The 26,167-nt window shown below is 47.5% G+C and overlaps 1 protein-coding gene across 2 annotated transcripts in view; it reads right to left on the bottom strand.

The window, feature by feature from the left end:
* Positions 1-26,167, bottom strand: part of ZNF830 (zinc finger protein 830) — an 89,070-nt gene that overhangs the window by 19,766 nt on the left and 43,137 nt on the right. For both annotated transcript variants that reach the window (XR_015868743.1, XM_088442369.1), the window contains exon 7: positions 8,705-8,768. Coding sequence is in view for 1 of the 2 variants with exons in the window: in XM_088442369.1 (XP_088298495.1) it covers positions 8,705-8,768 (64 nt within the window). In the remaining variant the exon portion in view is untranslated. The remainder of the gene's footprint in view (positions 1-8,704; positions 8,769-26,167) is intronic.

The following is a 26,167-nucleotide window of genomic DNA, read 5'->3' as shown; positions in this document are numbered from 1 at the left end:
CCCAGACACCGGCGGCAACTGACTGCATTTATCCCCGCGAGCGGCACTAAGAGCGCTGCTCGCGGCTTACCTGTTCCCCGTAGAGTCCGGCAGCAGTCAGAGGGAGGACCCGGAGTCATGCTAGAACTAACTCCGGGGTCCCGCTGCGATCGCCAGATCAGTACTGGCGTTGCAGCGCCAGCGGGGTGTTGAAGCGGCAGCATGGACGTCCAGAAGGACAGTCCTATGCTGCCGCATTAAGTGTAAAGCAATAAACAAATAAAAAAACTTTTCTTCTATAAAAACAAAGCTTAGGGGCTGCTCCTGCAGCCCCACTGCACAGTGCAACCGACTTCGGCCGGCACCGAACTGAAACTGAGGTGCCTGTGGCTCGGGTGCGGGGTATAGAGGAGGACCCAAGTGCATCCTGGGAGCTAAAGCTTTAACTGTATGGTGCCCGTATATCCAGATCCAAGCTATACACCAAGGTCAACCCTGTGGACCCCCTATGGACCCTGAAGTAGAAAAGATGCATTTGAAGGCGAAAAGACGCTCTGTGCTACAGAGTCACGCCATGGCATGGCGCGACTAGAAGGGCTGTTTAGCACGCAAGGAGGCTAGATGTATGAGGACACATCTGTAGAATCACAAATAATTGTTCTGCTTTCCTAAAGTATTTGGTCATGTATAAGTACACAGTAATAGCTCCCACTAGCTTTAGTGAATTAAGAGTTTTTCTATTCCATCCACTGGCTGTGGGTAAAAAGATAGTAACACAACCCTCCTGGTTAATATAAAATGTAATTTTAAAAACAAGAAAGTTGGATTGGCTCTTAGAACCACTTTATCCATGAACCACATTGCCAGTAACTTTACTGGCAGAAGTAACTGCCACCAGCAACACTATAAATTAAGAACATCCATCTCAGAGAGACTTCTTAACTCTGTTCAAAAGGACATTCATCAGATCACTGACAAAAGAATGCATGATCACTAAGCTAACAAAACAGAGTAAAGTCAGGTTCAGAGTCCTCCATGAGCAAGGCTAAATAATGTCTTTAAGAGATCAGGAAAATTAGAGCTGTTAAGAGTCCCATCCAGCCTGGCCAGCCTGCGTGTGCCCAGTACCCTGGGTTTTTTTTTATTTTTAAGTGTACAACAGATCTGCTCCCGGGGAGGTAGCAGACTAGTGTTCTACAGGAAATCTCATTTTATTTGCATACCTACATACTGTAGATCAGATGAATACATTTGAGTTTATTTTCTTATATTAAACATGGGATTTACATATTTAACATTAAATCTATTTCTTAAGGGCCCCATACATGGTGCGACATACTCCTTGCCATGCGACGGCAGTTCCGACAGCGGACATATCGGGCGGACCCACACACGGAGCGATCCGGTGGCCGACCCCCCGATATGCCAACCACCCCTCCCCCACTCACATAGCGCTTTATGGGATTGTTCGTCGATCCCCCAGATCAATTGAACATGCAGAAAGATCTGGAGGAGCGACGGACGCCCCCACAGGAGGGCACAGCGGATATCATGCTCAAACACAGAACGATATAGCAGCGATATCGTTCAAAACAGTTGGATCGCCGCTATATCGCTCCGTGTGTGGGGGCCTTAAAAAAGACACTAGAACAATCATGGGGTATAGTGTGCATTCAGGAAGCCTGTGCACTTTAAACCAGCAAAGGAAAAGCCTGGAGTACAGGCTCAGAGGAAGAGGAGAAATCCACAATCCAAACAAGGGTAACAGGAAAATAAGTTATGAATAAGATCAGTGTCCCCCCAAAAGACTAAGAAAAGGAAATAATACAAAAAAATATACAATATTCTCAGATAGCAAGTGGGGGAACACTGTAAAAAACAATGGGGATATCCAAAAGCTTCCCCTAAGGAAAGTTATACCTAGAAGTGACATAGCACAGCACCTTATGTGAAAAACTAGCATTTTTAGATGCTAAACTTGTAAATTTGGTAAAAGTGTTCACCGAAGACAAGGTGGGTACTTGGTACAACTGCTCAGTAGAGGTCAGTACCGCGTCACCCAAGAGTCTCCCACAAATCTGATGGAATATTCCATAGTGGCCCAAGGTAAGCCTTAGAAATCAGAAACGAATCTGCCAGGCAATGGTCTTTGTGGAATTAGGCCATCTTCTCATGTGGACATCATAAAGAAGGTCACAAGTAAAAACTAATTTTCATTGAAAACCAAAGAGCAGGCACTTAAATTTGAACAGCTGAGTTTTAAATCCCCTTCCAGATCATGCTGCTGAAATAGCAGCAAATAGTCTAAATGAAAAGAGGCAGACAACCCCTTCACACAGGCAATATCAATCTGCCAAACCATGTGGTAATTCTGTCCAAAACAGGTTTTTGAGCCTTGAGCATGGTCTGAACTGCACTGAAAGAAAAACATTTAGCTTTAATGATTATGGCCTCAACAGCCACATCCAAAAAGCCAGCAGAGGTAAACTCTGGTGATGAAAACTGTCCTGACATAAAAGATGGGTCCTAAAGACAAGCGTCACACTGGACCCTCTGCTTTGCTTAGCATGCCTGTTTCCCAAGACTATCTGGGCCATTCTGGTGCTACCATAATCACCATTTTTCCATCTCTCTCCCATTTTGAGAACCCTTGGAAGCATCACTATTGGAGGCTACAAGTATAACAGACAGATGCTCCCAGGAATCAACATAGTATGCCCCAGAAACATCTGGAGCATAAGCACTCCATCTTGGGATTCTACAGAGATGCTGTCATGTCCACATCTGGTTGCCCTATCGGTTTACAAGCTATGGATGGACAGACTACTCGCTGGGATCAATATTTTGTCTGCTGAGGAAGACTGCTGATTAGTTTTCTACCCTGGGAATGAAAACCACTGTAATGGCTACAATGTTTTTTTCCCCCTGAACACACATGATCATTGTTGTCTCATAATCATGGAATTCTTGATGCATCCTTGTGATATAAGCAAGCCAAAGTTGTGGCGTTGTCAAAGTGGATCTTGATGGCCCCATCATTACAAAAATGGTTTGCCAACCAGAGGATTTAAAATTGCTTCGAGTTTCAGCAAGTGTATTGGGAGATTTGACGCCTCTAGATTCCAAAGACTCTATAAACAAGACTAAAAAGTGATAGTCTGTCATCGGTCATCACCATCATCCAGTCTCACATGGAAAATGAGTGAGAAGGCCGCCCTTTAGCCACCAGCAGCATACTGGTCAAGAGTTGGTAAGACTTGCTCCATTTAAAAATCTGTTTAAAATTGGAATGCCAGGAAATTAAACTGTACAAATTGCACTACATCATAGACACCATCTTTCACAGGATCCTAATGCAAAGGTGGGCATACATCTGTTTGTGAGACAACCAGAAGTTTATTAGTCCCCATTGGATCTTGTCCTTGTAAGAACACATCTGCATATGGGTGTCAAACAGAAGGCCCAAGAATGTCTCTGGATCTGGGAGCGGCAGTCATAACTGGTTGAAGAGCAGGGTTCAAAATTGAACATGCAAGAATGCATCCTTGATGTCCAAAATTAACTATTTCCACTCTATGATGTTGAAGACTCAATTTTAACATGTCCACACTCACCGGGATGTTATGGTACTTTGGGCCTGATTCAGACCCACTCGCGAGCGGCTGTCCGCTCGCAAGTGGGTCGATGTTCTGGACTGAGCATGCGCACGACGGAGGGAGCTCCGTCGTGCGCATGCGCCAGACGCGATGAGCGAAGGTAAGTCCTTCGCTCGTTGTGTCTGATCAAAGGGTGCGTGCTGTCGATGTTGATTGACAGCACGCCCCCTTTGGTAGGCGTGCCTCCCTGACGGGGGCGTTCCCACGGGAACGCCTCCCGTCAGAAGCCGGCCCACTGACATCACTAGTGATGTCAGTGGGAGTGATTTTGGCTCTGATAGAGCCAAAATCACTCCGGAGCTTGCGGTTGAAAACCTCAACCGCAGGCTCCGGCTCGCAGTTTCGATGGTCGCGATGGTCACGACCATCGCGGCCATCAAAATGCACGCTCGTATAGCCTGTGGATGGTGACCCACAGCTATATGAGCGTCCAGGAGGACGCTCCATTTTCATGGAGGCCGGCCCTCATTCAGAGCGTGCGCTCTGCTCAGAGCGTACGGCTCTGAATGAGGGCCTTCATTTTCAGAGTCAAAGAGATCCCTCCAATTTCTGCTGTTCTGGGACTAGTGTTACTAAACTTGCGAAGAAAAGGGAATTAACATTTACATTAGAGCTAATTGCATTGTTAGGTCTTTGACGAAAAACTGTAGTGGAATAGAAACTGAGAAGGTAGACTTCAGATCTATAATGTATCCATGACTGAGGTTAACTCTCATACAGGTGTTTATGGTGGAATCGAACCATTGGTCCAAGAAAGGGGAAGTTGACATGTGAGGAGTACCCATTTGGGCTGTTTGTAAGTCAAGCTGTCAAAAGTCTCGTCTCCTTGCTGCCCAAGCCAGTCTACTAATCTGGAGTTCACCACAGGGAGCGAGGTATGACCCCTAGATGTCAGACTCCTTGACTGCTATTAGAGTCGAAAGGAATGAAACAGAGAAATGTTAGGTCTAGGATCACTGCCAAGATAAGAACACTTTTCCCCAGTAGCCCTGGAAATAATGGTTTTCAGATTGAAGGCGTCTTTAGTTGAAATGTGGTAAAACCTCACCATATGTATTAAAAAAGTTCCCAGGAGATATCAGATATCTGGTGCAGACAAGCGGCACAGCAAGCCCGATAGAATTTGATCAAGCGTTGATATGCCCATTTGTTTCAAGCTTTGAATAGAGCTTTTTTATTTTAAACACCCGTACACATGCAATACTTCATGCATCCCATTTTGAGTCCAAGAAACCTCCCCCAGTGTATGGACAGGATTTCAGAGCCCTTTTATAGACTCGGAGTCCACTTTCGAAGTACCGAGCCCAGCTTTCCATTAAAGCAACAACCATGGCCATCAGAAGCCACATATCAATGGCAGTTTCCCACAGGTACACACGAAGGTCTCAAGGATATTCTGCATCACCGGTGGCAAATTTGATCAGGCCCTCAGCTAATTGTTTCAACCCCCTCTGCACATCTTACTGACCAAAGCCAAAGCTAAGTGGAGCGAAGTACAATTTTAAACCATTTTGCAGCTCCCTGAACTGTCCTATAGTTGATGTATGTACAGCGCTGCGGATCACTTGTGGCGCCCTATAAATAAAATGTAATCATTTTAAGGGGGCCTCAATACAAGCCAGTGCACCCACTTTAGGCATGTATTCCCTTTATGCCATAAGCTCATTAGAAAGGATAAAGATAATACAATTTGTGGCATACCTGAAGTCTTCGATAAGGTGTGGTAAGCGCTTTAGGTAAAAGGTCTTTTAACCAAGTGGAAAAAGGAAAATAATCCGGCCCATTTCGTGTTTAAACAGTGAAGTGTCAGGAGCATCAGATTCCTCTTGGTCTCTGAATCCAGTGTGTTCCACAGGGTATGGACTAGATCCCAACTTCTCAAAATGGTAGAAAGGAAATAATGGAGATTTTAGCTTCCTAAAACAAAGCATTACAAGAACAGGAGTAAGCCACCGGATCAGAGCCCTCTGCCATCTCACTTTCCTGTTGGTAGTACAAGCCAAAAATGGACTCCACCTGCACGTGGGGTAGCCCAGACAGCTACAGCTTCCATTATTAGAAAGAGGTGGAAGCAGTAATAACATTCTCCAAAGGAAGTGGACAATTACAAAGAGATCCTCTACTGACCATGCGATCATCTGCGTCATCATGTGCTGAGGGAATGGGAATGGTACAATGTTGCTTCCTGTGGTCAGATGACTTCCGTTGCAAAAGCATTGGAGGGAATATCCCTGGATGGCACCCAATAGCAGTAGGTAAGTTTCTAAAATAGCCCAGAGCAAAGGCCTCGCCTGGAACAGCTTAGTCATCTCAGGCACAAAGACAGCCACTGGTGCCTTACATGCTTTGCACATGGTACCCACCTTGTATTAAGTGCAAAACAATTTGGAGCGACATCTGGAGCAGCCCTAAGTTTTTACCACCATTTCCACTCCAGGATGAGCCCTGGCCCAGACAAAGAGAATAAAGGAAGAGAAGGAAAGGACAGCTTCAATTGCACAACCCAGGAGAATGTGGAGCTGCAAAGACACAGGTCAGATCAGGGACGGACTGAGTATGTAAATCAGCCCTGTGCGAGGGGGGTGCCGTGAGTCACTGAGGCCTGGCCTCACGGCACGCCAAATCTCTTCCCAGCCAAGCAGAGCTCACCGGCTCATCACTGCCGCCAAACCTTTCCGTCTGAGCTCACATAATGAATCCTGCGGCAGGGGGAGGAGGGCGGTACACTTTCTCCCTCCTCGAGCTGGCCCTGAGGCCATCGGCCCTTCTGGCATTTGCCAGAAGTGCCAGATGGCCAATCCCGCCCTGGGTCAGAGACAGAAAAAAGCCCCCCCAAAAAACACACCATCTTTAACCACTCAACTGGCGTCGTTGCATAAGATACAACTGCATCAAGCTGTGCTTCAGCTGACACTGTTGCACCCCATGCACCTCCGCCGCCCCACTGCGTCCCCCTGCTTTTAAGGAGGAAATCTGTTATGCACATGTGCAGAACTGATTTCCTCATGCTCATCCATCTTCCCTGCACAGCTGGAAAGGAGCCCCAGAATGCCATGTGAATGATATTCTAGAGCACATGCGCCTTGGACAAAAATGCACGGAGGGAAACTTAGTTCCCCCCTGAGCGCCAATTGGTTGATCATCATGTCACCTTCTGAACCACGCTTCGCTGCGCTCTGCATGTGGGTGAGGCGTTAATGCGCCATGATAGCGGAGGCAATACAAACATGGGGAGGGATCTCTATTGGCAGTGTGAACTGGGGGTGTAAAAAAAAGTTATTTGGTATTGGGGGAATGGAGGCAAAGCTAATGGAGAGCAATTGCAACTGGACACTATTTTTCTCTCAATATATCTCTTCAATATATGTTTAAAAATACTTTGGTGGGGGGAAAAAAAAAAAAAGTCAGTTAAGTTGTAAAAACAGTGAGCCACGTCTCTTCCTTTCATAGCAAAGGACCAGCGGAGAGGGGAAGGACCTGCTGCTGCTTGTTGCTCCCTGAAAATCGTTGCCGTGTCTGTTCTGTTGGACTTGCAAGTGGAAAGCGACACCAGGGAGAAAATCTTAAACCACCCAGGGCTACCATTTGAAGGCCACCTTAGCCATCATAATGCTTAGTGAACGACTGCTCTGACCAGGATGAACAGTGGCTGCAAATCCTGCTAAAGGAGGAGCAAGGAGTCTCTTATTTTGCGGTCACAAGGTTCAGCGTTGGAACCAGTCCGTAGGCTGTAGGGTCCTGTGTTGGCCCCTCTGCACCTTGCCCCAGGCATCCAAATCTGCAGCTGAGTGGGTGCCTCTGAATGTAAGCTAGTTAAATAGAAAGAAAAAGAATAAAACCAAAAATTAAATAAGAATGTCTGCCATCAGCAGCCAAAAATATATGCCTGGTGGGCACATACCTAAGTTAGCGTTCCCACTAGAGTGTCGAATGCGCCCTACCTTTAAAGAGACGTCCCCATCAGCCTGCCTCCTACTGTCCTCGTGGGGGGTTAAAGTGGGTGGGTGGGGGGGAGGGGGAGGGGAAGCAGTCAGTGAGCAGAGGGTGAATGGATGCCATATGCACGGCATCTATTCACAGTGCAGGGTAAGCTTGGGGGTAGCCCAGCATCTCTGTGATTGCTGGGCACGACCCCTAGAATGATGAGAAAAAAGGATGTTGCTAGGCCACGCCCCTCCTTCAGGAAGCCACACACCTTTTTTCTGACGAACAGCCAGATGTGCCATGCTTCTTCATCTGCTCTCTGCCGACGCTAGAAAGAACACTATAAGCAGAAGTTGTCTGAGAGTTACTGGTGTAAGGAGGGGGAGAAGTCTGAACCTTATGATGATTTATAAGTGCTCAGTTCCCTGCATCGCCATTATGCCCCATGTTTTTTTCCAGTGTTACCCAATGGCTGCCTGAGAATTATAGCTAAAACTGAGACAGAACAGAAGTAGCAAAAGAATTGCTCAACAGGACTTTATAATGTACCCTGCAACTCACTTCCAAATTGTAGTTTACCATAAAACAATTGTTTTCAGCAGTTCAATTACTAAAATGTCACTACTTTGTAACACATTTAAGTAACCTTAGGTAACACATGGCAGGCTTACAGTATTACTTCCATCAAAATTATTGCTTGAAACAGGCTCCATATGCTGTGTATGTGATGACCACGATAAGGTGACAAAGCTCAGTTTAATATGAAATAGACTGTTATTGTGTAAATGATCCCATACAAGTTGAGTCTCCCATATCCAAATATTACTGATTTTTTTTTTTAACATGACTGAGATCGTGAAACCGTTGCTTTTTGATGGTTCAATGTACACAAACCTTCTTTGAGCCACAAAATTATTGAAAATATTGTATAACATTACTTGCAGGCTCTGTGTATAAGGTGTATATGAAACAAAGGCATTCTGTTTTTAGATATGGGTCCCATTCCCAAGATTTTTCATTACGGTATGCAACCATTTCAAAATACCTGGAATATTCAGATATCCAAAATACCCCTGGTCCAAAGCATTTTGGATATGGGAGACTCAACCTTTAGTGGCACGGTTGGCAGTGGAATAAGCACTTGCCTTTGCATCAACTTCTGGATCATCAAAGAATCCTTCAGGTAAGGCTTCTGCTGTATTCTCTTTTCTAGATAGGGGAAAAAAAAAAAAGAGCACACTGAAAAAAATATATGTATTAAATAACATAAATGCTGTGTATTTATGGGTTTAGTTCCTAACTACCTGAAATGGAATCATACTTCTGTTTTGGTTCAGTAACCTGCTTCATTGGAGATTAAATTCTAAACTCTCAAACTCACACACTGGAGTCCGTTTTGTCATAAGACCATTGACAAACCCCTTACAGTCAAATAACATAATGGTTTATTAACAAAGCATCGGGTTGTAAAACCCGACGCTTCTGATCGTGTTTATGCCTGATATTTAAAAGGGTAATGCTTTTACTGGCCATGTCTGTTGTGCATAAACACAATCAGAAGTACCTGATACTTCGTAAAACAAGAGATATGGTAAGAACTTACCTTTGTTATCTCTGTTTCTACGAAGTCCATAGGGTCCACAGGGTTGACCTTGGGGTATAGCTTGGGAACCAAATCCGGGCACCACGCAGTTAAAGCTTTTAGCTCCCAGGATGCACTTGGGTCCACTCTCCCTATAACCCCACCCCCAGCCAGAGGCACCTCAGTTTGTAAGTAGCCAAAGGCCGGAGGAGGAGAAAAAAAAGAGAGAAAACTGGAACACTCGATAACCATACTCACAGAAATGGGAGACGGAAACACCGGTGACCAGTACCACAACCCATTTGAAGCCAGGTGCGTCAGGGCGGGCGCCCTGTGGACCCTATGGACTTCGTAGAAACAGAGATAACAAAGGTAAGTTCTTACCATATCTCTTGTTTTCTACTTCAGGGTCCATAGGGGGTCCACAGGGTTGACCTTGGGGATGTCCCAAAGCAGTTCAACCAAGGGAGGGGACGCTCCTGTGCTGAGAGGAGCAAGGCAAAGCAGCCAAGGCGCCACAGCGAGCCACCCACGAGGGTTACATGGCCCGAGAAAAAACAAGCAGCAACAACAGAAAGGCCTACCCATGGGTAGGCCCCTGAAGAAGACATACGAGGCCGTCCAGCCAACATATGGCCATAGGCCGGCCATCCTTTCCTGTTAAAACCAGAAATCTCAGACCACCAATAAGGAGTCCGATTTCCATCAGGAACTTGAATGGATCACATAAATCCACAGAGGCCGGACCACAGTCAATGAGGCCACACCAGCCGAGAGGACTGGGGACTGAATGGCCGCACCATAAGTTCCAGAATAATATGGAACCTGAAAATCACTAAGAAGAAACACAGGGTGAGAGCAACTCACACCCTGACAAGATGCCCTCCAGAAGAGGGAGCCACATGAGAACGCTCCCAATTCCGACACTCACCTGGTTGATATAAACTCCCTGATAGAAAGAGAGAAAGCCAAAGCAATAGACCATGTAATGGCTATCACAACCAGCGGTTCCATTAACTTTCCCCGGAGTTAACAAAGAACCACTCCTAACTCCCAAGGAGTCCCTAGGGAGGACAAATGGAGGCATAATCCAGAAAACACTTCAAAGGATGAACTGGATATCAGAGCGGAGCAATTCCATAACCTAATCATACTGACAGTGTAGAGATCTGCACTGTCAGGAAGGCCAGGCCGAGGGTGAAACCCAAGCCAGCCGGAAGGAATGCCAGAATATCTGGAAATCCTGGACACCAGAGGATCGTATCGATAGGTATAATACCATAAGAATGATGGCTGCCACAGTTTGTGGTAGGTCCCAGCAAAAGCTGATCCATGTGCTCCAATCATTCCAATGATGACAAAGCCATGGAAGCCGTAAGACCACTGTAGGGACGTAGTCAAAGACAAACGACCCAGGTCCAAGGCAAACCCCAGGACCCTGAGACAACAGGTCTGGGTAGTGAAGCATCAGGAATGGAGTATCGATGGAGAGACTCCGAAAAACCAAGTACCCCTGACATCTGGGGCAATCAGGAGCCACCAGCAGGAAAGCATCTCTGTCTCGATTGAAACACTTCCCTCGAGGAATAATGGAGACTGGAGAACACAGGTACGCAAATTGGAAGAACCCCTTCACCGACAAAGAGTCACTGAAGGTTGCTTCAGAATCCCCAGAGTTGGACTGTAACACCATAGTGTGATAGAGTCAGAAGGCCATGAGTGTCATCCCAGGAGGCCCCCCCCCCCCCCCTGCTCACCAGGAGATGAAACCTCTCTTGGGGAAGAGACTAGTCCCCGGGATGCACGTCGTAACGGCTGAGGACTCCCGCTTCCCAATGGAGAGCACCTGAAATGAACACTGTCGAGATGGTCGGGAGGAGACCCTCAGACAATGTCCGAATGTATGACATACCTGACATTGCCACCCAACGAACAGTATTGCTAAAAAGGAAGCTACTGTTCTGACCCTGTCGGACTGAACTTTTTCAGGTTCACCGGGAAACAAGGGCAATGCCAGAGTGAAGGCCCAAGACAGGCTAAAGTTCTAACAAGTTAATTGACAGGGTGGAATCGACAGACATCCAATTGCACTGAAATGGATGCGAACCAGACACTGTCCTTAGCAAAGAATACCCTGGACGAGATGGTCATAGTCACCCGAAAAGGGACAGACTTGCCTCCGGGGAGAGCAGCATCATTTGAACAGTGATCAGACAGAAAAAAACTTGTTCCATCTGGAGATAAGCCAATTATGGAAAGGCCTGGACTGGAACTAAGCCCATTCCACCCTTCCAAAGGCAGACACTGAATAGTGGACCATGCCTCCCAGAGTGCAAAGACATATGTCGACTGCGCAGACATCCATGTACTCCTAATGGAAGAGTGGAGATGCCGTCTTACGCCAGAAGAATTCTCAGATTCTGAGAATCCAGCAGGGCTCCTAGGTGAAGAATACCCAGAGAGGGATGCAGGGAGGACTTTTTCCCCATTGATTAAACTTCTGCACCCTGAAGAAGCCACAGTCAACCTGACTCGGCTGTAAAGTACCCCGGTGATCCTGCTAAGAGCAGGAGGCCATCCAGGTACAGGAGCATTGGGATATACTGAACAGAAGAACTGTCAGAAAATCCAAAACGCTGGTAAACCCCTGTGGGGCTGAGAACAGTCCCAACAGGCAGAGCCCGAAAACCGTAAGTGCTGTGATACAGCAAACCTCAGTCCATGCTGAGGCAAGGTCTCTGTAAGTGCCCGTAGGCACGCGTCCTGTATATCCAGTGATACCATAAAGTCCCCAGGTTCCAAACATAGTATGATGGAGCATAGGGATTGCCTCCTGAGCCCAGGTAGCTTTAGGAACTGGTTCAGGGAATTGAGACAGAGAATAGGCCAAAGAGGACCATTCAGCCACCGCACCAGAAAGAAAGCAGAACAACCAGTCCCTCGCTGAGAAAGTGGGGATGGCCCAATTAGCTCCGCTTACCCCAACAACTGTATAGCTTTCTGGATTCGTAAGGCCCTGTTCGGGTCCGAATAAGGGCCTGCGTACCATCACATGGAAATAGGCCGCCTGAGCAAAGAGAGGGCGTACCCTCCTACCCACGTAGCCGCGGCAACTAGACACTAGTACCGGGCGAACTGAGAAAATCGCCATCTCCCAGTGGTAGGCCTGTCTCGTCATGCTGACGATATATCCGTAGGTTCAGAAGCAGGATCGGCTGGCAGTCCAGGCCTGCTCGGTTGAAGAAACAGACCTTTAGGCTGACCCAGAACACAAAAAGACTTAATAGACTTAGTCTGAGGCCCTGTAGTGGGCATAGCTGAAGGCGGGAAATTTGTATTGCCACTGTCAAGGTCAGGACCCAACAAGATCTACCCTATAGATGGTATCTGCACCTCTGCATTCCCAGAGCGCAGCCATAGGGTATTACGTAGGATACTGTCGCAGCCGGAACTCTGAAAGTTAGGAGACTGGTATCCAATATAGACATGTCCACCTATGACAACTGCATATATTACATGAGCGACCAAATACATTTGAACCCCAGACGTGTTGGTGGGGAAAAAACATTACAAATGCATCAGCTCAGTATGCAATAGTATTAACCAACCATGCTATAGCCATGGTAGGATAGGTAACAACCCCTGAAAGCGAGTATACTGATTTCAGGCAGAGTTACCACCTACGGATCAGAAGAATCCGACCACGCAGGAATGGGATGCATAGTAAAGTCTGTAATCTGACGAGTAACACGCCCATCCACCCCATGAGGGGCTCGTGATGACCCTCAGGGAATTTGGGACAGGAGGCCAAACACTGTTGTAATACCTCATAACTGACAACAGCCAGAGTCCCGCCATGCGATCCCCCCGCTAGTCAGCAACAGGGAACCAGAAGGCACGCAATACTGAGGGTGTATGATACAGGTGCAGGTCAACATTCACTCTAACCAGAATGGACCTGCCACCAGCCCAAAGCAGGGATAATAATACTTGAAATAGGCTTCCCCCCGTGTAAGAGGGAAAGAGCCCAAAACAGTATCCAGTTCACGCAGAGCCAACTGGGAAGTAACCACAGGGCGTCAACCACGCCAATTTGCGTTTCGTAGAAAACTGCATCCACCCAGGGTGGCCGTGGGAATCCCTGCAAGGGGAATGACAGACTATGGTGGCACCAGGGGGATTTCATATACTGCGAAAAACCCCTGCAGGGAGCGATAGTCTGTGTCACAGGGAAAGAGTGCAAGAAACTGCGAGATACCCTGAGATGAAAAGGGCAGTATGGTGAAGTAACCCCAAGTGAGGTACAACAATGGGGCCCACCCGGCGATCCGCAATTGAGAGGATCCCGAGAAAACAAACCTCCCAAGGGGGTTGTGAAAGGGGCCGGCACCAGATGACGCCACACACAGAACCCTTTATGAAACAAATCCTCCGCACTAACACCTGCAGCACATGACTTGCAGGATAGCAAAAATGGGTGCAGTATAACGCTCTATCTCCTGGTCAAACATATCTGACCAATCTTGGCGGAAATATCAAGCAGTGCTATACTGGTCCTGACTGATGCTAAAATTAGCCGCAGGGACCCATTTTCAGCGTATGCAACACACAGTTCCAACGAAAATGTGGCAACGTGCAGCACGCAACAGTATGTGACAAACCTCACAAATATCAACGAGTATATAAATGTGAGGTCTCAGAACCACCCTAAGTACAGCTGTATTAGGGCAGATAAGGAAAAGGGATAGATATACACTGACAGGTGAGAGAATTAAATACAGACAGTCAGCACTAGCATAAGTCACATACCATGCAGATATATACATAAACATGTCATATAATATACTGCACTATTACACTGCATTCAACTTACCCAGATTCAGTGTCTGGGAAGGCTACAGCGCTGTGTACACTGACCTGATGGTGAGGTACGCAGGGGGACTGGACTCACTGCCATCTCCGGAGCTCTGCTGCTGCACCACAAGAAAATGGCCGCTGGAGACCTCAGAAGAAGCGTGGCCCGCGGAGGAAGCAGCTCAGCGACGCCAGACTATACATACTGAAAGGCGCGCTGAGCTGAGGGGAGGAGCCGCTGTAACAGGGAAAGCTTCCTCCCCTGGCCGGCTATTAACCTCCCGGGACGCCGGCTCCCAGCGCCGATCAGTAAGTCCCTGGTGGTCTAGTGGACACACGGGGTATGGGGGGCCCGCCGCCACTGCCGGCGCCTCCGGTCTGTCCCCGGAGACCGGAGGCACAGGACTGCATATTAAATGCGCGGATCACCTCCCCGTAGATCCGGCAGATCCCCAGATCTGTACTGGCGTCTCAGCGCCGGCGGGGTGACGGAGCGGCAGCTTAGACGTCCTATGGACAGTCCGACGCTGCCGCTCTGAAAGTCCAAAGTAAAAATAAAAAAACTTAGAAAAAATAAAGCTTAGGGGCTGCTAATCAGCTCCCCACTGCACTAAACGGTGACCCGACTCCGGCCGGGCACAACTTAAACTGAGGTGCCTCTGGCTGGGGGTGGGGTTATAGGGAGAGTGGACCCAAGTGCATCCTGGGATCTAAAAGCTTTAACTGCGTGGTGCCCGGATTTGGTTCCCAACCTATACCCCAATGTCAACCCTGTGGACCCCCTATGGACCCTGAAGTAGAAATAAATCCCTAGGAGTGCAACTAGAGCACCCAGGAGTAACCTATGCAAGCATCAGGAGAACAAACAAATTTAACTCCTGAACTCCTTGCTTAGAGGCATCAATGCTAACCACCGTGCTACCCTGTGTAGTTATGAAGAGACCAACAGTTATTTAAACCAATTTAAAAATGGTGTACATTTAAATGAAAAGATGATGATGAATGACCACAGATAGACTATAGCTCTCCTGTTAACTAGTGTTAATAAGTACGGGGTAACTAGTGCTGGTTATAGAGTTTACAGCCATGGAGTTGCTCAAGCTGATAAAAAGAATAAATATTTTTTTAAAGTTTATAGCATAGCACATCTAAAAATTACAATCATTCATAGAGCTTGCCAGCCTAAGTTTTTTCCCACTGTAATGATGAATACAGAAAGCTTGGGACTCGCCTACTTAACCACCAGTTCTCAGACTAATCAGCAAATGCATAATATCGCTGTCAGAGGTTAGCAGCCCTGTGCAGAACAGAGCAGGACCTCCCTGGGCAGTGTGGATCTGGGTAGCAAATGTATGGAACACCAATTATGTTAAATTAGCCACGTGATCAATGCCTTAAAAATAAGGTACAACATACCTTTGTTAACTCTTTTTCTTCAAGGTCCATAGGAATTACCGTGGGGTATGTGGTTGGAGTGATACACACCAAACAGTTACAAGCTTTAACTCACAGGATGCAATGGGTCCTCCTCCATATATACCCCACCCTTGGCTACAGGCAATTTGTTACCAAGCCAAAGGCAGGAGAAGGTTAGAGGAGAAGGAAGGACAATTGTACACCAGAAACACTCTAAGAAGAGGGAGTCATTGAAATACAAAAGAAAAAGATTACCCAATAACACCAGGTGCGTTAAGGGTGGGTGCCCCGTGGACCCTATGGACCTCAAAGAAAAAGTTAACAAAAAGGTACTGTATGTTCTACCATAACGCTTATTTTCTTCTTCTTCAGGTTCCATAGGGTCCACAGGAATTACCTTGGGGATGTCCCAAAGCAGTTCCCTTAAGGGTGGGGACGCTCATGTTTAGCAGAAAGGAGAATACGACGCCCAAAAGAAGCATTCTAAGAGGCAAATATATCAAATGCGTAAAATTTTAAAAACGTGTGTGGACGGAAGACCACGTGGCTGCCTTGCACAATTGTTCAGCAGTGGCACCACGACGAAACACCCACGATGGTCCCACAGATCGAGTAGAATGTGCTGTCACTGTGTTTGGAACAGAGAGATCAGCTTGTGTGTAAGCTTGAGAAGCCAGAGTCTGTTTGATAGCTGGCCAGCCCCGCTTATGACAGCCATACATCACAAAAAGAGAACAGATTTCCTAATGGAGCTGGTGCGATCCTCGTAGATAAGTGGGCACGTACAACATCCAGAGAAGCTTCACCTACAGAGAGGTCTGAAGACTGGAAGGCTAGAACCACAATTTCTTCATTTACATGTAAGCGGGATACAACATTAGGAAGGTAACCCGCCTGGTACGAAGAACAGCTCTATCCTGATGAAAAATCAAAAAGGGGGAGCTGTTTTTGCTGTCAACCACTTGAGATCTACTGATTTCAGGGATTCAAATAGGGGAGCTCTGAGAACCAAAGACAAATCCCACGGCGCTACTGGAGGGACAAAGGGAGGCTGAACCCTAAAAACACCCTGAAAAAATGTCCTAACATCAGGCAGCTTGGCAATCCTTCACTGAAACTAAACTGAGAGTGCAGATTCCTGAACCCTCAGGGTGGCCAGGTAGAGACCCTGGTCTAACCCAGCCTGGAGAAAAGCAAGCACTCGAGAGACCCGAAAAACTTCAGGATCATATTTTCTATGGTTACACCATTGAAAATACGAGTGCCCAATCCTGTAATAGATGCGGGCAGAGGAAGGCTTCTGTGCCCTAAGCATCATCTGAATTACAGAAATAGTAAAACCCCTGGCTCTTAAGATGGAAGATTCAAGAGCCACGCCGTCAAAGACAGACGGGGAAGGTCCGGATGCAGGCAGGGATCCAGAAGGTCGGTGAACCAATGGCATCTGGGCCAAGCAGGGACTATCAGTATTACTGTTCCGCCCTCCTGCTTGAATTTCCTGGATGACCCTCGGAAGGAGGGAGAATAGAGGAAAAAGATACGCTAGCTTGACGTCCCACTTCACTGCTAGTGCCTCCCAATAATCAGCTGAGGGATCCATGGTCCTGGACCCGTACCTGGTGACCTTGTGTTATATTTATGTGTAGGAGACCCTCCTTGGTTGTCTGTAATGTGTGACGACCTGTCACTGCGCCGGATCCACGGAGGCTGGCATCGGTAGTGAGGAGCACCCAATCTGGAATCTAGAAGGGGCGACCCCTGTTCCGATGATCTGTCTTCAGTCACCATGAGAGGGAGAGCCGAACTTCTGGCAAGATGAGGATCGTTCGAGACCTTACCAGATGATACTGACCATCCCACCAAGACAGACTCCATGGCTACAGGGGCCTGTAATGGAACTGGGCATATACCACCATATTCGAAGATGGATACCATGGACCTGCATTGCTGAGTGAATGGACACACTTTACTGATTGTGGAGAAATTTGCGCATCCGCAATGGGAACGCAGCAATCTTGTCCCATGATCGAAAGATCCTTTGTACCAGGGAAACCTAGTAGCTCCCCTAGATGTACCATCTATTGTGTTGGAGAAATAGAATACCTTTTTCCTAATGACTATCCAGCTATGCTCCAGTAGGCAGACAATGGTTAGCTGAAAAGGACGTTGTAAAATCTCCGGAGACTGCGCCAATATCCGGAGGTCGCCAAGTATGGCAGTATCCTGACTCCTTCTGCGAAGAGCAGCCATGACTGTCATTATCTTGGTAAACACCCGAGGGGCTTGTGGAAAGAACAAAGGGCAATGGTAATGTTGCCGACAAACAGCAAAACTCAGAAACCCCTGGCAATAGGTACATACAGATATGCATCCTGTATGCCCAGGGCCATGAAATCCCCGGGTTCCATTGCCAGCATAATTGACCGTAGGGTCTACAGACAGAACTTGGGCACATGAACAAACCTGTTGAGAGATTTCAGATTCAGAATAGAGCAATGAGACTCATCCCCTGCTAGAGGGGAGCATCCACTGAGGAATGACGCTCCTCCTCTCGGAGATAGGCCCAGAGGGAGAAACTTGTGAATGCCTCCTCAGATAGTTAGATAGATATCTATCTATCGAAGACTCTGAAAGCAGGGTGGACTGAGAGGATGGTGCAGTCCATTTATATGCTTAAACGGCTGATGCCTTATTCGCCTGTAACATCTGCAGATAGGTAGATGCTAAAAGCCAGATTCTGAACTGAGTGGACATAACCCTCCATCCAGGAGGGATGTATGAGAAGAGGAAACATAGCAGGCTGGAATCACTGTGGGAATCCCAAGTGGGAAGCATTGTGGAGGCTAACTACATCCCCTGAACAGGTGCTGGCAAGGTGGACTGTTGTGGCCTATAACAATGAACACACAGCCCATCCTGTATGAAAACCTGAGAGGTCTACTGCACAGGGTTTACGTGAAACCAGCCCAGGGACAACAGTCTCCTAATTTCCTTGTCCTGAGACCTGGGAAATATTTGCAAGTAACCTACAACAAGTGTAGGGTTAACAATGCCATTTGACCCACTTCACAGAAAAAATAAATGTGAAGCACTCTCTAACCCTTTATACCGGCAGTTTGGGGGTTAAGAAGAAACAAAAAGAAAAAACTTTTTCAACAGTAACATAAGTCACATAAAATCTTTGCAAAAGGGCATTAAAATCAATTACCTAAACACATTAGTTTGGTAAGATATACATGCATATATAAAATATATTTGCAAAAGGGTATTAAAATCAACTAACTAAACACATCAGTTTGGTAGGATCTACCTGCATATAACATACTTGCAAGTGGGCACTAAATTGCGGTCATATTGGTAGGATATAAGTGCAATGCATACAAATATACTTACAAATAGGCACTGAATCACAAGTAACAAAAGTTGGTAGGATTCCAGTGCTATATACCTTCCTGAAAAAAGGTATACTCAGAGATAGACCAAATCTCCCCTCAGCCAGCAATCAACTGCAGCTGAGCGTCCCTAATTAATTAGTAGAGAGGGGGATGGGCAGCCCAGTCTTCACAAGTATATGTGAAGTACAATTAAACCCATACACACCTGCAGCTGGGGGTTAACTGGAGCACTTCCCTAATGCTGGGCATACACTGTACAATTATCTGTCAGATATCTGTCTGGTTGGAATGAAAATCTGGTAATGTATGGGAGAAAATGACAGTCGACCATTTGACCACAAACAATGAAAAACAGACAAAAATTGTCATCCAGAAAAATTAGTCAAATCAAATGAAATTAAGAAATTTGCCCAAGAATTTTTGCCCATTTACCAGTGTTTAAGACCATATGGTCCATTGTCATTGGTTCACATACATTACCAGGTTTTCATTCCAACCAGCCAGATTGTACAGATATCTGACAGATAATTGTAGAGTGTATGCCCAGCATTAGTCATATAAAGGCAACAATGTAATGTGACCACCTCCACAACTATCTAGTAAATGTGAAGCAGAGTTATAAATGACAGTTTTTTCTGAAAAATAAAGACAGTATAACACACAGCAAAACTCAAATGCATTTTAATAGGCTTTTAATCAACTACAAAAAGCACAAACAGCTTAGCAGGATATTGAGCGCTGTATAGCCTGGCTACCAAAGGAGAGGTATACAGGTCCATGATCAGGGAAAAGAAGCCCAAGGGGGTTCCTGCCCATGAGCTGGTAGGCTGGACTGATGTGGTTACTCCTTGTAACACCCGCCTGTCAGGCCATACATGACACCAGCACAGGGGCTTTAGCCTCCTGTTACTCATTCTCTTTAGACATAACAATACAACACAATGTTATGCAAAGCAATATAATACAATGTGACAGTGTTCACCCCCAAAATAACCCACGCACCTGTAGCAGAGGGTTATGAGGAGAAATAGCCATGATAGTTATAACTGACAGTTATTCAGGATAAAAAGGCAGTATAACGCAGCAGACTTCCACAAGTCACATACAATGCAAAGATATATATATCTGCAATAAGCTCTTTGGCCACTACGATCAGCACAAAGGCCTAGTAGGATATTGAGCTCTGTATAACCTGGTCACCTAAGGAGAGATATAGTGAGACTGACAAAACCTCCGGAGAATCGCAGCTACCGAGAGCACCTGAAAGTGGTCTCTGGGCGTCTCTTAACAGGGAGGCAGGTAAGAGCAACCCGGATGGAGGAAACCTCGTCTCTGGACCAGCGCCTGGGCTGGGGGAGAGGCCACCGGGGAAAGCCTACCTCCCCTAGGCTGTATGGATCCACCGGGTGCACTGGCTATACACACCATTTCTCTGCGCCAGAATTTTTATGCCCCGATGGTCTAGTGGGGAAGCAGTTGTCCCTGGTTCCTCACAACAGCGGCCTCCGGCAAGTCTCCACTGCTGGAGGTACGGACTGCCACGTGGTTCCCCACCAGCGGGTAACCACTTTACCTGCATCCCCGATGTCTCCTGCCAAAGCAGTCCCTTGTTCTTAAGGTGCACTCCTGCGCACCAAACAAAAAAACTGAATGCCTGTAGCCAGGTGCGGGATATATGTGAAGGAGGACCCAGTGCATCCTGGGAGCTAAAGCTTGTAACTGTTTGGTGCCTGGATCACTCCAACCACATACCCCAAGGTAATTCCTGTGGACCCTATGGAACCCGAAGAAGAAAATAAATTTACATGGTTGAGGCCAGACAATAATAGAGAAGCAGTATGTAGTGAAATCATAGCTTAACTACACAGTTCATATCGGCAGACATTATAAAGTGAACAAATGCAGCAGGCAGAATCCACTACTGATGCATCTGTAGGTACAGGTTTGTGTGTGTATGCGCGTGTGTGTACACTGCAGAAGTGTGGGCAGGGTGGGCTGGGAAGAGAGAGTTCAGACTGGGACTGTACTCAGGAAGTAGTAAAATACAAAATGAATTAAAGAACAAAAGTAAATTCTAAGGGGCATATTCAATTAGCCGCGGGGTTTACAAAATGGTACTTCAGTTAACTTCCTATCCCAAAACCAGCACTTTATTATCTCTCCCCCTCTTCATTTTACTTTTTGTCCACAGACATAGCAAGCTTATCAGTGCATCACCTTAGAGGTAAGCGTTAAGAGGTGGAAGACAGGAAGTTTTGAATTTTACTAGAGGGCAACTCTTAAGTTGTACCCAATAGTAGATCAAACACAGTTTGCCTTAGTCAGAGGGAATTCATATATGTAACAAAATCTGAGAATCTCAGGAACAAATACATTTAATTTCAATGAATTCTTACAGATAATTAATTTAACGCTTCAGTTTTCAATAATAAACAGAGCAAAGAAGGGAATTGCTGCATATACAAATGTATTCTGAATACGGAAACAGTATGAATGACCACCGGCAGCAGTGAAGATCCCGAAAGGGGATTTAGGCAAGTATAACTAACCCTAACCCCCCTTAGGGGTGCCGAACCTCCCCCTAGTGCCTAAACCTAACCCCCTGTCCCCGCAGCCTAAGAACCATACTCACGGAAAGTGACCAGCCACATAGCCCATTTGAAGCCAGGTGCGTCAGGGCCAGCGTCCTGTGGACCCTATGGACCTCGTAGAAACAGAGAGAACAAAGGTAAATTCTTACCATATCTCTTGTTTCCTACTTCAGATTCCATAGGGGGTCCACAGGGTTGACCTTGGGGATGTCCCAAAGCAGTTCAACTAAGGGTGGGGACGCTCCTGTGCTGAAAGGAGAATCCGGCGCCCGAAGGATGCATCCTGAGAGGCGAACATGTCAAACTTATAGAATCGTAGAAAAGTCTGTATGGAAGACCAAGTGGCCGCCTTACACAGTTGAACAGCTGAGGCGCCACGGCCAGCAGCCCACGAGGGACCCACAGACCGAGTGGAATGAGCCTTAACAGAGGTTGGAACAGGTAACCCCGCCTGGGAATAAGCCTCACAAATAACTAAACGAAGCCAAGGGGCCAAAGTTTGCTTGTTGGCAGGCCAACCCCTCTTATGAAAACCAAAGAGGACAAACAAAGAATCAGACATGCGAACGGAACTAGTGCGATCAATATAAACCTTGAGAGCACGGACAACATCTAAGGAAGCCTCACCAGCTGAGAGATCAGGTGACTGAAACGCCGGCACCACAATTTCTTGATTAATGTGGAACTTGGAGACCACCTTAGGAAGAAAACCCGGCAGGTGCGAAGAACTATCCTGGTGAAAAAAAAAAAAATCAGAAAAGGTGAACGGCAAGAGAGTGCGCCTAGTTCTGACACCCTTCTGGCTGAAGCAATTGCCAGGAGAAAAACAGTCTTAAGTGTCATCCCTGTGGTAGATCCTGGCGGAAGCTGGCTTACGTGCCTGTAGCATTGTGCCGATGACTGAGCTGGAAAAGCCCTGGGCTCTCAAGACTGATGTCTCAAGAGCCACGCCGTCAAAGACAGACTACCTAGGTCCAGGTGTAGGCAGGGCCCCTGAGACAACAGGTCCCGACGTTGAGGCAGAAGAAACGGAACATCGATGGATAGACTCCGAAGATTTATAGTACCAGGGACGTCTGGGCCAAGCTGGTGCCACCAGCAGAAGCGTGCCGCCGCCTTGTTTGAATTTCCGAAGGACCCGAGGCAGCAAGGCTATCGGAGGGAAGAGATACGCTAGTTGAAATGTCCATTTCACTGACAGCGCGTCCACTAGGCTTGCGCCGGCGTCTCTTGTCCTGGACCCGTACACTGGCAATATGTAATTGTGACAGGAAGCCTCCGGCAGTCCCCACTTGTCCACGAGCAGTTGAAAAGACCTCCGGATGAAGGGACCATTCCCCGGGATGCACGTCGTGATGGCTGAGGAAGTCCGCTTCCCAGTTCAGAACTCCTGGAATGAAGACTGCCTAGATGGCCGGAAGGTGGCACTTTGCCCAGGACAGGATGTGTGACACCTCCGACATCGCTGCTCGACTGCGAGTCCCTCCTTGACTGTTGATGTACGCCACTGTGGTGGCTTTGTCAGACTGAATTTGTACTGCTCTTCCGTGAAGAGCGTGACCGGACAACTGGAAGGCCCTGTACACGGCCCAAAGTTCGAGAATATTGATGGGAAGAACCACTTCTTCCACTGTCCAACGTCCCTGAAGTGAAAGGGGACCCGACACTGCCCCCCAACCCCGAAGACTGGCATCCGTTGTGAGAAGGAACCAGTCCGGGATCCAAAAGGGGCGGCCCTTGGTGAGATAAGTTGTCTGAAGCCACCAGGTCAATGATAGGCGCACCTCCAGAGGCAATACAAGCATTTGCGTCCCGATTCGGTGAGGCAACCCGTTCCACTTGGATAGAATTAGCCCTGTAGGGGCCAGGAATGGAATTGGGCATACTCCACCATGTCGAATGTCGACACCATGGACCCTAGAACTCTCACTGCCGAGTGCACTGACACCTGGGAACTCTTTAGACAACTGTTCACTCGCAGTTGTAGAGAGGCAACCTTTTCCAGAGTCAGGAAGATCCGTTGCTGACGGGAGTCTAGAAGGGCTCCCAAATGAATCATCCTCTGTGATGGAATGAGAAAGGACTTCTTCCAGTTTACTAGTCACCCATGCGCTTGGAGACAAACCGATCGTCAGGTGCAGATGTTGAAAAAGGACTTCCGGAGAGCCGCCCAGCAATAGGAGGTTGTCTAGATACGGCAGAAGCCATATACCTTGACTGCGCAGATGTGCCGCCATGACAGCCATCACTTTTGTGAACACCCTCGGAGCTCACTTTTGTGAACACCCTCGGAGCTGTGGAAAGACCAAAGGGTAGAGCCTGGAACTGGTAGTGAAGATGTTGTATAGCAAACCTCAGATACTGCTGGTGTGAAGGGGCTATGGGAACATAGAGGTATATCCAGGGAGACCATATAATCCCCCGGTTCCATAGCCAGAATGATGGAACGCAAAGTTTCCATCCTGAACGTAGGCACTTTGAGGTACTTGTTCAATGATTTCAGGTTGAGAATGGGCAGATGAGACCCATTGGGTTTCGGAACCAGAAATAGGGAAGAGTAGTAACCCGCCCCGCATTGAGATGGCGGAACGGGAACAACTACCCCTGCTTTCAGCAAGGACTCTATGGCTTCCTGGATCAACAACGCCTTGGTCTTGTCTAGGGAAAGGCTCGTGCAGAATAAATGCTGAGGGGGTTTGTACCGGAAGGACAGGGCATACCCCTGGGAGACCACTTCTTGTACCCAAGCATCCGTGGTTGTATTGCACCAGCATTGGGCGAAGCGAAGAAGTCGGCCCCCACTCTGGGATCCCCCAGAGAGAGGCCCATCCCATCAGGCTGAAGGCTTATCTTCGGGTTTGGAAGCCGGACATCTAATGCTCCTGGCTTGCTTGTTTGGTTTAGGGGCAGTCTTGTTTGACGACTGTCACTGTAAAGATAAACCCTTGGACTTAACCTAACTCCAAAAGGACCGAAAGGCTGATGTTCGAGGTTTAGCAGGTGCAGCAGATGATGGTAAAAATGCCGACTTAGACTTTGCTAAGGTTGCCACAATTTTGTCAAGGTCAGGGCCGAACAAAATTTCTCCATTAAAAAGGGTAAGGCCTCTAAGCCTTTCTTGGAATCCGTATCCGCCCTCCAAGAACGAAGCCACAAAGACCTGCGAGCAGAGACCGCTGCCGCAGACACCCTAGAAGTGAGAAGACTAGCATCTAAAGACGCTTCCCCAATATAGTAAGTGTCAGCGACCAATTAAAGCTCTTTGCACTTCCTGAGCTTCCTCAGGAAGCATATCCTCTAGTACATTGGCTTTAGACACCCAAGAGATGGCCATTGACGGACGGGCCACTGCCCCTTAGAGAGAATAAATGGACTTTAAACAAGTCTCCACTTTCCTGTCCGTGAGGTCCTTTAAGGACGAAATAGATGGCATTGGTAAGGTAGCACTTTTGATTAGGCGAGTGACGTGAGAATCCACCGCCGGTGGAGTTTCCCACTTCTTGCAGTGACTAGCAGGAAACTGATAACTACTGCTTAAACGTTTCTGCGGCTGAAACCTCTTACTAGGAGACTGCCAGGCCTGTCAGTTGGTCAGATAAAGGAAAAACAGCCGACTTCACCTTCGCCTGTATAAAGTTTGGATATTTGGACTTAGGGGCCAGAGCATCATCCTCAATATCTAAAATGGACCACACCGCCCGCACGAACGCTGGGACATTAATGGTAGACCTTGTCTCCACTTCCTGAGCAGGGGAACCTGAATCAGAATCCTCATGCAACTCGCCCTCATCCGAGGACGCATCCGAGTCTGATAACTGCGCAGACTGGGATGACGGAACAGTGCGTTTTGACGCCTTGTCACTACGCAACATGGATTGAGAAGCCAAAGAGGAGGCCGCCAAACTCTGTACAGAATTGGAGAACACATCGACCCACGGGGGATTAGCTGGCAGGAGACCTTGAAAAGGGATGATGGACTGCTGTGTCAGAGAAGGAGACTCCACATACATAGGGAGGCCCGCATATGGATGAACTGTCTGAGGCCCATTGGGAGACTGCAACAATTGTGGTACACCCTAAGAAGGGATGGCGGGTTGTGGTAACTCCCTATGGGGAAAGGAGGTCGGGACCGGCAGACGGTCCGCGATGTTTCCAGCACTTGGGAAAACACCGCCCAAGGAAGACCTTGTCCCGGAGTTACGGAAATAGAGGGACCCGGTAACTTACAGCACCTGGCACACACACCATCCTGCGCTAAATCCTCCATACGCCCCACTGCAGCGCAGCGTCTACAAGTGAGCAGACTGGGAGCCTCCGAGCGCTCAACTTCCTCATCAGACATGCCAAACAATAGATATAACGATATATACCTAAAGATGTATAGCAAAACAATCCGGGAAGCTGCCACTGACAAGTGTGCAGCACACAAGTCCACAAATATGGCAACGTGTAGCACACAACCGTATGTGACCGACCTCACAAATCCGTGAATTTATATATGTGAGAGCCTTGAAAAACCCTTCCCACACACACCTGCAGGGCTGGAGGAGAAGGAAAGGGATAGGTATAGATTGACAGTACAGTAGAAATACAGCAGATACAGTCAGCACTAGCAAAAAGTCACATACAATGCAGAAAGTAAAAACAGCCTGCACTTTATCACTACAATCAACCTCCCAGATTCAGTGTCTGGGAGGTCTATAGCGCTGTGTACACTAAGCAAGGGGATCGACCACACAGCACCGGAAAGATCTGCGCTGCCCACCCTTG

The sequence above is a fragment of the Taudactylus pleione genome, unplaced genomic scaffold (assembly GCF_031769625.1).
Source record: "Taudactylus pleione unplaced genomic scaffold, aTauple2 ptg000309l, whole genome shotgun sequence".
NCBI lineage: Eukaryota > Metazoa > Chordata > Amphibia > Anura > Myobatrachidae > Taudactylus > Taudactylus pleione.
Note: the sequence above shows the minus strand (reverse complement) of the source record. Positions and strands in the feature narration are given on the sequence as shown.